Here is a 13,111-nt window from a genome sequence, read left to right as displayed (position 1 = left end):
TTACATCTAAAAATAGATAGGAAATTGTAAGTTACAATAATGCAAAGATTTCTCTAAAATGGTTTTTCAATATGTATTCTGTTCAAATACAACAGAGCTGAAAACTACATGAATGTTAGACTATTGAAACAAATTATGGCTCTAAATATGGAATACCAATAAATCATGATGATACTGAAGAATTCTTCTTCTGGTAATGTGTAGATGATAGTAACATGTCTGCCAAAATACAAGTGCAAATTTTGGGGAAAGAAGCAGAAGACATCAAAAACTACTAAGATAGCAAAAATCTCCGAGCAAAGAAGTCTTGAAAATTCATGAAGGAGGGAAAAAAGGAAATGCAGAGAGGTAACTATTACAGTGCACAGAATTAAATCTCAGACTAATGGGGTTTAATGATTTTTTACATTGGCAATACAGAAATTAAACCTAATGATATTGCTAATTAAAAAATAATATTACAATAAAGATATCTAGCTGGGCATGGCAGTGCACACTGTAATCACAGCTACTTGGGAACTTAAGGTGGGAGAGTCATTTGATCCCCTAATCATACAAATTTGAGATGAACCTGAGCAGCATAGCAAGATCCCATCTCAAGAAAAAATATGAAGACAGTTGCAGAAGACAAAGCTGAGTAAATTGATCATTGGTGAGCCCACACTGAAGTGAATGTTGAAAGGAAAAATTCCATATGCAACAGAATTGGTACAAGAATTGAACAGTAATAGAAAGGGTAAATATACACATTGAGACTAAAAGTAACAATTAAAATGATATGGGTTTACCATGTCTTTTAAATTAAATATAGAATTAAAATATGTGAAATTGTAGTGAGTTCAAGGGAATTGGGAGACTGTTCAGTGGAAAATGATCAGTCTCCCAATTCCCTTGAAACCGTTTTGGTTCCGTCAGCAGCAGCGGCGAATAATGTCGGATTTTATTTGGTGAATCTATGACAGGTTTGCAAGGAAGTGGAGGAGGGGCTGTCCAAACTGGAGGCCTTCCAGAGACTAGCTTCTGACCACCACCTAGAAGCTAAGAAAAGAACTCCAGGGGAGATGTGAATCAGAGAAGGGAGGTCTGAATATATGCAGCTTCTCTCAGAAGCTCAGAAATACAGCAGGGGTTAGGTTGAGAACTCTGGAGAGCAGTAGATGACTGCTTTTTTTCAATTTATATGAAATTTATCTTAGCAAATGTTTACAGTTTCATATAAGTATTCAAACTAGACTGCCTCTAAATGGCCAAAAATATCTGCTTATTTGGAATATACTTGACTGTGTTAAATTTGCGTTTGGTAATGACATATTCTTGAGATAACAGACATCACTTATTTGAAGAAGTAAACAACATAAAGACTGCAGAGGACCTGGGTTTGATTCCCAGCACCTACATGGTGGCTACCAACCATCAATAACTCCAGTTCCAGGGGAATCCAGTGCCCTCTTCTGACCTCCACAGGCATTGCACTAAGTGGGCACACTTAAATATATGCAGGGAATACTCTCATACACATAAAATAGAATAATAAGTAAAATATTTTTTAAAGGTTTGAACAGTTTCAGGGTCCTTGAAAATATCTAGACCGTAGATTATTTGCTCCTGAGGCTTGGAAATAACCCAGTTTGGGGAGGAGCTCCCCCTTTTAGAATGTGTTTCAGGGCATAAATATCAACATTGGATTTCCACATTTTTTTTTTAGAACTGGATATATGGCATCTGTGGGATTACTTGTCTAGCTGGGGATATATCTAACACTTATATATACTTATATATCTAATACTATATATAAAACTGTAGTCAGTTATCATTCCTTCCCAAACAAGTATAAAAATGTCTACTCCTACTTTCGTGGAGGCATTCAGAAAGAACACATTTAGTCCAATGATAGCACTAAGGTACAAACATATCAATAGAGAGTCAACTGTGGTAATCTCTCTTCTCCCTCTCCCTCTCTCTCTTCTTCCTCTGCTTCCTCTTCTATTTTAAAATTGTATCTCTTCATGCCACCACTTTCTTTGTAACTTGCTGATCCTTGCTATTTCTAGGTGGAATGCCCTTTCATCCTAATTAACTATTCATTTGTCTTTTAAATATCAAATCTCCCAGGAAATGGAGTCTTTTCTAAATCTACAAGTAGAACTGTCCTGACCCTTTACAGAACACCGTAGACATTTCTGGAAAACTTTGGTGCATTTTATCTTTGTTTCCCATGTTTACATTGCCAGCTCCCTGAGGACAAAGAGATTAAATTTGTACTTCTGCACAGATGATCATTGTTTGTTGAAATAATGGACTAAAAGTCCAGTACTGATCATTTCAAATGTGTGAGTATGGAAACCAGCCTGGGCTGCATAGTTACATTATACATAGATACATTATTATTATCATTATTTATTATTATTATTACTTTTAAAACCCAGTGCTAGTAAATAACAGTAAAGCAGTGTATACAGCGACCATTAATACTCTGTATCTTGATTAACTCATAGTTCTATTAAATGGTAAGTGATTGGGGAATGAGATTAACCAAATCTTTTAGTTTTAGTGGTTTTTCCAAGGCAGAGTTTATTTTTCTGTATTGGTAAGAGCTGGGGGTGTGAATAGTGAGATTTTCAAGCTTGTTGCAGGTTTCCTAATTAGAACTAAATCACAGGCTTCGGTTTGGAGAAGAGTTCTTCCTAGCTGACAGCAGTAGAAGTAGAGACTTCCCTGGAGAAAATCACAGAGACAAGGGAAGGGATGAAGGCTGTACCCTTCCACACACCATGCACTCTTTTTTCTCAAACAGCTTTGAGGAAGGGGAAAATCCTAAGGCTACTAAGTACCAATTCTAAGCATCTATTGAGTACCTGACACTATTGAGTAGAACCCCTCTAATAGGTACCTTTAATTCTGAGAAAACCTCCGTTTTCGTTCCCTGCCCATCTGCGCCAAGCTCCTTGTCTCGCCCTACCAAAGCCTCCCCCTGCCATTGCGCAGTTTTTGGTGCAGAATCACCACATCTACTTTCGCAGACCCACGGGAGGGGCTGGGCGGGGCGGGGTCGCCTTGTCGCAGAGTCCAACTGCGCCTGCGCGGACTGCGGCAGAAGGCGGGGTGTGAGGAGCAAGTATTCTGAGGCTAGCGTTCTGTTGGCTAGTACCTTGCTTCCTTTTCACCACCTCTGATCTGGGCTCCGGTGACTTGCTTGGAACTTTGGTTCTGGCATCATCAGCGGCATTACTGCTAGCCGTTCTGTGCCTAGGCGCCTACACACCTCGCGTCCTCTTCTGCTAGACCGCCGGCCTGTCGGTGTCTGCTTCTACACGCCGGTCGGTAGGACCATGTCGCTGGTAAGCCAGAATCCGCGCCGCCGCCGCAATGCCAAGGCCGCTGCGCGCAACGGCAGCGGGGATGAAATGCAGGCCCCTAGCGCCCGGAGTCTCCCTGCTGCTATGCCAGGCCCAGACGTCCCTCAGGATCGCAGCGATCCTCAGCTCCTGCAGGGCCTTGGCGCCGAGGAGGGCGCAGGCACCTCCGCGCTGCCCACCCCGGGGGAGGGCCCGAGCACCTCTGTGCAGTCCACTGCCGCTGAGGGCTCGAGCGCCTGCGGGCAACTCAGCATCTCTGAGGGGCCGAACACCTCCGAGCTGCCCGGCCCTAGCCAGGGCCCAAGCACCTTCGGGCCCCCCGCAGTCTCCGAGGGGCCGAACACTGCAGTGTCAATTACAGCTTCTGAGGGCCCGAGCACCTCGGGGCCGCCCACTGCCGCGGAGGGCTCAAAGGCCTCCGAGCATCTCACTGTCTCTGAAGGGCTGACCATCTCCGAGGTGCCCCGCTCTGACGAGGGCCTCAGCGCCCTGGCGCAGTCCACCCTGGGTGCTGGCCCGAGCACCTCGGTGCCGCCCACCTTCGCTGAGGAATCGGGCATTTCCCTGCTGCTTGCCTCTGGCGAGGGCCCGAGCACCTCCCTGCCGCCCACCGTCTCTGAGGGACTGGGCATCTACGTGCCCTCCCCCACCAGTGAGGTCTCGAGCAGTTCTGTGCTGCCCACTGCCTCTGATGGACAGGGCATCTCCATGCTGCCCACCTCCGGTGAGGGCCCGAGCGCCCCGGTGCCGCTCCCAGTTTCGGAGGAACCGGGCGTCTCCATGCGCCCCTCCTCCGGTGAGGGTCTGAGCACCTCCGGGCTGCCCCCTTCCGGTGATGGCCACAGCACCTGGGTGCCGCCCACCATCTTGAAGGGATCGGGTGTCTACGTGCCGCCCACCTCCGTGGAGGGACTGAGCACCGCGGTGCCGCCCACTGCCTGTGAGAGCGCGAGCGCCTCTGCTGAGGGCCAGAGCACGTTCATGCAATCCAGTGCTGCTGAGGGCTGCAGCACCTCGGTACAGCCCCGTGCTGTGGAGGGCCCTGGCACCTGCATGCTGCTTCCCTGCGGGGAGGGCCCGAGCACCTCCCAGATGCCCTTGGCTGCTGAGGGCCCAAGCACTTCCGGAATGCCCACTGCAGCTGAGAGCCCTGACGCAGTACTGGACTGTGGCGCTGTGGGTACCGACTTCTGCAAGTGTGCCTCCCTTGCTCTGCCAAAGCCCCCGGCTCCCTCTGTACGTCCGAAGCGTTCTGACGGCCCGGTGGAATTCCAGGTCCTGAGAGACAGTGAGAATTCCAACGCCATCACCATCATGGGCCTCGGCACTGCGCACGTTGCACTTACCCTGAAGCCTCAGGATCCTATGGAGCAAAATGTAGCAGAATTGTTGCAGTTTCTGCTGGTGAAGGATCAGAGCAAGTACCCGATCAGGGAATCTGAAATGCGCCAGTTCATTGTTAAAGAATATCGCAACCAGTTCCCTGAGATCCTTAGGCGAGCCGCAGCCCACCTGGAGTGCATTTTCAGGTTTGAACTGAGGGAGCTAGACCCGGAGGAGCACACTTACATCCTCCTCAACAAACTGGGACCTGTGCCCTTTGAAGGGTTAGAAGACAGCCCAAATGGGCCGAAGATGGGCCTCCTGATGATGATTCTGGGACAAATATTCCTAAATGGCAACCAAGCCAAGGAAGCTGATATCTGGGAAATGCTCTGGAGGTTCGGAGTGCAGCGTGAAAGAAGGCTTTCCATTTTTGGGAACCCAAAGAGACTCCTGTCTGTAGAGTTTGTGTGGCAGCGTTACCTGGACTACAGGCCCATAACTGACTGTACACCAGTCGAGTATGAGTTTTACTGGGGCCCACGATCCCACCTGGAAACCACAAAGATGAAAATTCTGAAATTCATGGCTAAAATCTACAACAGAGATCCTATGGACTGGCCAGCACAATATAATGAAGCGCTGGAAGAAGATGCCATCAGAGCTGCTGCTGATGATTGGCAGCCGGTCCCTCACTTTAGGAGGCCCTTTTTTGAGGAAGTTTCTCCGGAGCTGCTCGCTCCTGATTCAGATCTTCCTGGCTATCCCTCAAAATATCCTCCACATTCGTGGCCTGAGTCGAGATTAGAGAGCAAGTCAAGAAAATTGGTGCAGTTATTTCTGCTGATGGACTCAACTAAGCTGCCTATACCAAAGAAAGGAATTCTGTATTACATTGGCCGAGAATGTAGCAAAGTGTTCCCCGACCTCCTGAATCGTGCTGCTCGCACCCTGAACCACGTCTATGGAACGGAGCTAGTGGTCCTTGATCCCAGGAACCACTCCTACACCCTGTACAACCGAAGAGAAATGGAAGATACTGAAGAGATTGTAGACAGTCCAAACAGGCCAGGCAACAATTTCTTAATGCAGGTTCTAAGCTTCATCTTCATAATGGGAAACCATGCTAGGGAGTCTTCAGTCTGGGCCTTTCTGAGGGGCTTAGGGGTTCAAAATGGGAGAAAGCATGTCATTACCTGCAGGTATTTGAGCCAGCGCTACATAGACAGTTTACGGGTTCCTGATAGTGATCCAGTGCAATATGATTTTGTATGGGGCCCTAGAGCCCGCTTGGAGACATCCAAGATGAAAGCCCTACGATATGTGGCCAGAATTCACAGGAAGGATCCACAGGACTGGCCAGAGCAGTACAGGGAGGCAATGGAAGATGAGGCCAATAGAGCTGAAGCTGGGCACCGGCAATTGCTTGTTCACAACTTGAGATAGATGAATGTGTGGCAGTCAGTCAGAGAGGCCTTGTAAGGCTGGGCCTAGAGCCTTGGTTCTCAGTATTGGGGTGGGGGGGTTACATATTGTATTTGATATTTGTGTTCCAGTTCCATTTATGTCTTTTCATATTTAGTTCCTCTTTGGTATCTTGAAAAGTTTCAATTGTTTTAATATATTGTACTGTAATGTAAATGTGACTGACTACTTGATGTCTCTGTTGTATTTTTGGTATAAGAGTTTTGATAGTGTTATAAAATGTTTTGGGAATCTTTCCATCTTGTTGCATTATCTGAAACAGAACATATAGCATATAGCTATAGATATAGGCTTTTCCTTGAAAGCTTGAAAAAAATTCATTAGTAAAGTGATCTAGCTTCAGATGTTTAACAAACAAATATAATAACAACTGAAAAAAGCACCCTAAGTTGTGGCTGGCCTCCCTTTTGTCTGCTATTGTGTAAAGAATACTGATGTTTCCCTGTATTTGCTTTGCTGTACTAAAATGTATTGAAAAATAAAAGCGTGATAAATCAAAACAATGCTAATGCACTCATTTATTCAATAAACATTTATAAACTTTCTCTCATATAGTGAATTACACGATATAGCACCTGCTCTAGTACTCAAGGACTGAGTCGAGTATAGGGGGAGGGGGAGGTTATTTAAACCAACAATTTTATTATGGTATAATAAGTGTTATACTTGACTAAGTAAAGAACTCTATGGGAGTTAAGAGGATATACACCTAATCTAATTCCTGGGGTGTTCAAAGTAATCCTTGGTGAACATGGTGGTTGTTGAGGGGACAAGATTGGGTTCTTAATAAAACATGAGGTAAAGGGCCAAATCTGGATTTTAGTATTCATTAGTATTTGCATGGAATCAAGCTGGTGATTTGGAGGTGAGAGGTTTTGCACGTCATATACTATCCCATTAAGATATATGAGTCATGGGGCTGGAGAGATGGCTCAGCAGTTAAGAGGGCTTATCACTTCTTCCAGAGAACCTGAGTTTCATTCCCAGGACCGATGCTGGGCAGCTCACAATCTATTGTTAACTCCAGCTCCAGGAGATCCAGCTCCCTCTACTGTCCCCTGCAGGCACCCACACACGGCAGACCCCCCCACATACACATTAATTTTTAAAAAATATATATATATATGAATCAGGGGCCTTGGGATTTAGCTCAGTTGGTAAAGTGTTTGCCTAGCAAGCAAAAAGTCCTGGGTTCTGTCCCAAACACCACATAAACCAGATGTGGTGTCTCATATCTGTATTTCTGGCACTTAGGAGGTAGAGGCAAGAAAATCAGAAGTTCAAGATTATCCTGGGCTATATAGATAGTTCAAGGCCAAACTGGGATACAAGAGACCTTCTCTTAAATAAATACTTAAAAAATAAGATATGAGTCAGCTTTCTCTAAGTTATATTGCAGCTTAAAAATGTCCCCTAACCATGCTCAGCACCAAAATAGGTCATCTTTCTCAAAGCCTCTTCCATACCACCACCACGAAGTTTCAGGAAACATCAAAGAAATGGAAGTGGAAAGAATGTAAGAGACAGATGATGGCACATACCCATATTAGTGGGTCATCAGGGAGGGGAGAAAGGGACATGAATTGGGAGGGGGCCATGTTGGAGGGGATTGGAGGGAAATGGAGGGGGGAAAGGGAGGTGAATATGCTCATATTTCATTGTATGCATGTGAAAAATTCTCCAGGATAAAGAAAAATATTACTTTAAAAAGGGAATGGAGAGGATTAAGAGCAGGTAAGAGTGCTTGCTGCTCTTCCAGAGGACCTGAGTTCAGTTCCTAGCACACCTTTAATCTCAGCACCCAGGAGGCAGAAAGATCTCTGTGAGATGGGTCTATAAAGTGAGTTCCAGGCCAGCTGGGACTACAGAAAGACACTGTCTCAAAAAAAAGAAAAAAAAAGAAACCAAAAAGAAAAAACAAAACACCCTAAAATAAAAACAAATCCCCAAATCTCAGTGGTAAACACCAACAAATTTTACATGATCTTCATGGGCTCCCTGTAATTCTGTGTATACTGTGTTTATTCAGATAATCAAACTAAGTAAGTAGCCCACAGACAGGAAATCTATTCTTATAGCAAAGATAAAAGAGTCATAGTAGAATGATGTGATGGTTTTTAAAGTTTCTGAGTGGTTTTTTTTTGGTCTTTTTTAGACAGGTCTCCCTGTAGCCTCAGCTGGCCTGGCACTCACTATGCAGACCAAGCTGGCCTTGATTTCACGGGGATTCTGCCTGCCTCTGCCTCCGGAGTGCTGGGACTAAAGACATGTGCCACCACACCTGACTCTGCTCAAATTTTTATAGTCCCAGCAAAAGCCAAATCAAATAGTCAAGCTTGCTATCAATGAGAGGGAGTATGCACTCCTTCCTCAGGAAGGTTGAGGGACTAACAGAACATAACACATTGTGAATTTAAAATTTTCAGTTGACCATATAAGGATTTTGCAATTGTTCTGAGAAGAGAAACCATTGAAAGATTTTTATCTGAGGAGTGGAATAAAAGGGGTTGTTAGTTTTGACACACTTTGGCTCTTGTTGTGAAAAACTACACAGCCAAGGAAGGCAGAAAGTTCAAATTTTAGTATAGCATTTCCTTCCTAATATTCTTATCAAACAATATATTTTTCAAACAAAATTGAATTTAAGATAACTTAGAGTCAGGCAGCCTGTTATATTTTCTAAAACATCCCAGAAACCAAACTGCATTTTATGAAGGTTTACCAGAATTAAAGCATAGTGCTTAAGAATATGTGGTCTAGAACTGCAGGTACTTGGTGCTAATCGTGATATGAGACACCAGATATGAGACAGTGAACAAGTTACTAAATTCCTTTTCACTTCAGTAGCCTCATCTGTAAAATGGGCATAATTTTTTCCTACCCATAAGGTTGGAAAGATTAAATATGTTGACATGTAAAATACATCAGAGCTAGAAATATAGTTAGGAATACATAGATGACACTGTGGGCTGATTTTTCCAGGAATAGAGCTATGAAGGGGAGATTTCCCTGAAAATTTTTATTCAGGAGTGCTTTGGTTTCAATATCAATGAGAAAGCAAAGGAAGCAGAAATCTGCAGAAGTGGGAAGTGAGACTCACAGTAAATAGATTAGTTGATTTCATAGGGAAGTCTCAAGTTAGGGAGATGCTACACAGTTGTCCCAAATTACGGAAAAGATGAGTGAATTTTTATACTCTCATACTGACCAGTTATTGAATGTAGCCAGCCTCCTGGTAAAGAGCCATGTCTGTGAGAAACTCATGTCTTTTCAGCGAAGAGTAAACTGTGTAAGTATAAACACAATAATTTTCAACACCTCATGCAAGAGCTGGAGGAATGAGTACTTCAGGCCCGGGGAATTAGAACATCTGGGTGGTACATAATAATGTTCACCAAAGTTGTTGCTTCATTTCCTTTAACTTCATCCTCTGTAGTTTTCTTTCTCTTATTTTTATTATTTCTACTGTTATTGTCATGAAAAGTGTCAAATAATTTCTCATTGTTCTACATGGAACAAAGCATCCACATCACTGAACCATTTTGCTTTTGGCATGACCTTCCTGAAAGAAAGGCTTTGATAATAGAGCTTTTACCAGTTAAGTTCTGTGTCATTTTTCCATATTTCTTAGTAGAAGTATGTGTCTTTTTAAATGGCATATATTCATTGCACCAAGTAGTTTCATTATGACATTCTCATGCACGTCTATCATGTACTTTGATCTTTATCACCTCCATACCCTCTCTGGTCCCTCCTACCGCCTGCTACTGGTTCTGTTCCTCTTCTGAAATATTTTTCTGTCTGCTTTCAAGTCTCATTTTATTTTCCTTATGTCTAGACTATGCATATGGGAGAAAACATGAGATGTTTGTTTTTCTTGGACTGGCTTATTTTACTTAATACAATGATCTCTAACCCATCCATTTTCCTGCATTGTTTTAATTTTGTTCCTTTTGATGGTTAAATTGTATATCTATATCACATTTTCTTATTAAAAGATATATTTTTATAGTCATCTATTTATGGACACCTAGACTGGATGCACAACATGGTGATTGTGAATTGTGCCACAATAAACCTGACTTGGATTCCTGCAGATAAGTGCATAAGAATGGTATAACTGGATCATAAGGTAATGTGGCTTTACTTTCTTGGGGAATGTTCATGCTTATTTGCATATTACCTGCAGTAATTTACATTCCCATCAGCAGTACGTAAGAGTTGTCTTTTCTCTGCATCCTCACCAGCACTTGCTGTTTATTTTCTTCATAATAGTAGTTCTGACTGGGATGTGATGCAACAGCATGTACATTTCAAGTACGTTTTTTGATGACCAAGGATGTTGGACATTTTGTCCATATATTTATTGGTGTGTAACTCCAACTCCAGGGGCTCCTGTGCTGTCTTCTGGCTCATGCCAGTACTTGCATAGCAATAAGCAGACAGATGCAGACACGTACACATAAATAAAAATAAAACAAATCTTCAAAAAGCTGGTATATAGAGGAGAAAGTATGATTATGGGAATCCATAGCTGTCATTTTTGTTTGATTTGTTTGATTAAGTAGATAGTGGCAGAGCAGCCATTTTAAGATGAATGAGATTTTTATTATTGAGTGAAATAACATTGTTCTATCTCTTTCTAGATTAGAATATTTCGATGAACAGTGACAGAAATCTGGTAAGCAAACGGCAGTCATCAGATTTGGATGAAAACAATGTGAACCAATGAGGTATTTGGGTCTTAGATAACTACATAAAAATGTAAAAACTGAAAAATAATATCAAGAAAAAAACTGAATAATAAAATCATAAAAGGGGGCAAGCAGTATTGAGAAACAAGCAGTATTTTTATTTCTTCATTTTGAAAATAGTATTAACATTTAATATTTAAGTGAAATTATTCCTAATGAGCTCAGATGAAATGTTTGCTCTTCCTAGCAGAAGCCAGAGTATCCTTTCTAGCAAAAACCAAACCTCAAATTAATATATATAAATAAATTTTTATCTCATCTTTACCTCTTAAAAATTATTTTAAGGTTTCAAAATCACATGTTCTTTACTCATGACCCTTGGTCCTTTTTTAAAAATTATTTACTTAATAACCATATAATTAGAAGAAGCATTTCATTACAACAGCAACGACATATTCAATAATAATATCCAGAGCTAAGATGCATCTCTTTCAAAATTGGCTGTAAATTTTTAGGTTTATAGTTGAATTAATACAGTTAAACAATATTGTACTCTATATAAACCCTATAAGACATAAAATTAAATGAGGTTTTAAACTTTAAAAAGATCTCCATTTCATTATTAAAATACTGTTTTATACAGAAAAATTCATTTTTAAAATAATTGACACTAAGATGCACATGCATTTCTAATCTCTATATATCTGATTATTACTAGTCACAGTTGGATACTTTCTGAGCTCCTTGGCATCTGAGCATGGATATAAAGTCATCAGATAGATTTCAATGGTAATGTTATTCACATCTACTAATTATTAAGGAGAAATTTTTTATGCTTTGAAGTATTATTTTTTTCTTTTTTAAAAAATTTGTTTATACACCCACTTCACAGGTAGTACCCTCCCATAGCGTCCCTCCCCCACTAGAGCCCTTATACTCTGATAACCCTGCTACTGTCTGCTGTGTTGTCAGCACCCCCAGCCATTCCCCACTACTTGCCCTTCTGGTGAATCTACTCAGCCTATCTAGAGGTCTTTGTTTTAGGAGGGTCAGTTGTTCCTCATCTAGCGGTAATCAGTTGTCTATATTCCTTTGGATAAGATAGGGATCTTCTGTTCATTTTCCCAGTTCTATGCTGGGTTACTATCTGGGAATCCCTTTGGCCACTCTGGCCATCAACTCAAAAGAAGATATCACTTGTCTGGCATTGTTGCTTGTTATGTAGCCTTTCGCTATACATATAGACTCTTATGAAATTATGTTGGCCCATTTAATCTTTGGTTATACTTTCCTTTTGGGTGTTTAAGTCCATACAGTTGGTCCAGATAAAACTGGTTTATTTTTACTTTTAAGGTCATTTGAGGATCTGTTCCTCAGGAGTCACATGGGCTTGGGAGGAGCCCCTGGCTTCTTTCTTTTACCAGTTCCGCCTATGTAAAGATAAGTCAAAGGTCCTGCTCAACCATGGTTGGCTTCGCTTGGAAGCATGGAGGAAATGATTCCTCTGTGTTGACCCTCCCCTTTATAGACAGGAGACTGGTTCAAGTCCATCCTGTGGGGTCTCCTCAGCCTCCTTGATCAAGAGGACAGGTGACCCACCACCATTATAGAATTTTGAGAGATGCTCATAGTCCCCTGGAACTAGTCGACCTAGGAAGGCAAGGAGCAAAAAGTGTCCTTTATGTCCCTCCAACCAAATTATTGTTCTCAAAATATGTCTGTTAAACATCCAAGAAGGTTAGTTCCACCAGTCTGGTATTTTTAATTACTGTGTGTCATGTAGATAAATCTTGGCCAAAGACCAGTTGTTCTCAGATAAACCTTACCTGCACACGTATTTCTTGAGCTGCTATGTATAATTTGTCAATAGGTTGTAGGAGTAATATGGGTCTCTCTGGTTTTCAAAACTAGCTAGGCATTGTTTATCTCTCACATTGTCTCACACCTCCATCATGGTTTCCCCCTTAAGGTGCCCCCATTTCCCCCCTTTTTCCCTTAATAATACCCTTCTCCTACGGTCCTACCTCTCTTGAGCTCCTTCTTTCCCTTTATGCCCTAGGTTCCTTGTATACCATTCCCTACCCCCTCCCTTAAACTAACCCAATTTTTATCCATATTTCCCTTATTAAGGCCCGTTTCCCACTGTTTTTCTCTTTCAGGTTCTTTCTTTTCCTTTACCTTCCTGTTTCCTTTCCATTATCCTGGTTCCTGTAGTTATGTCTGCATATATAATTACTTATCAGAGTTTGATTC

General features: G+C 42.2%; 1 protein-coding gene across 1 annotated transcript; it reads left to right on the top strand.

Annotated features, from left to right (window-relative positions):
- Positions 1–3,076: 3,076 nt before the first annotated feature.
- Positions 3,077–6,667, top strand: Magee1 (MAGE family member E1). The gene has a single exon (XM_008837672.2). It carries the CDS (start codon positions 3,330–3,332, stop codon positions 6,123–6,125), a length of 2,796 nt encoding a protein of 931 aa, XP_008835894.1. The 5' UTR covers positions 3,077–3,329; the 3' UTR covers positions 6,126–6,667.
- The last annotated feature ends 6,444 nt before the right edge of the window (positions 6,668–13,111 follow it).

This window comes from Nannospalax galili, unplaced genomic scaffold (genome assembly GCF_000622305.1).
Source record: "Nannospalax galili isolate Female #2095 unplaced genomic scaffold, S.galili_v1.0 scaffold238, whole genome shotgun sequence".
Lineage (NCBI taxonomy): Eukaryota > Metazoa > Chordata > Mammalia > Rodentia > Spalacidae > Nannospalax > Nannospalax galili.
The sequence above is the reverse complement of the archived record's forward strand: the minus strand, read 5'-3'. Positions and strand labels throughout refer to the sequence as shown.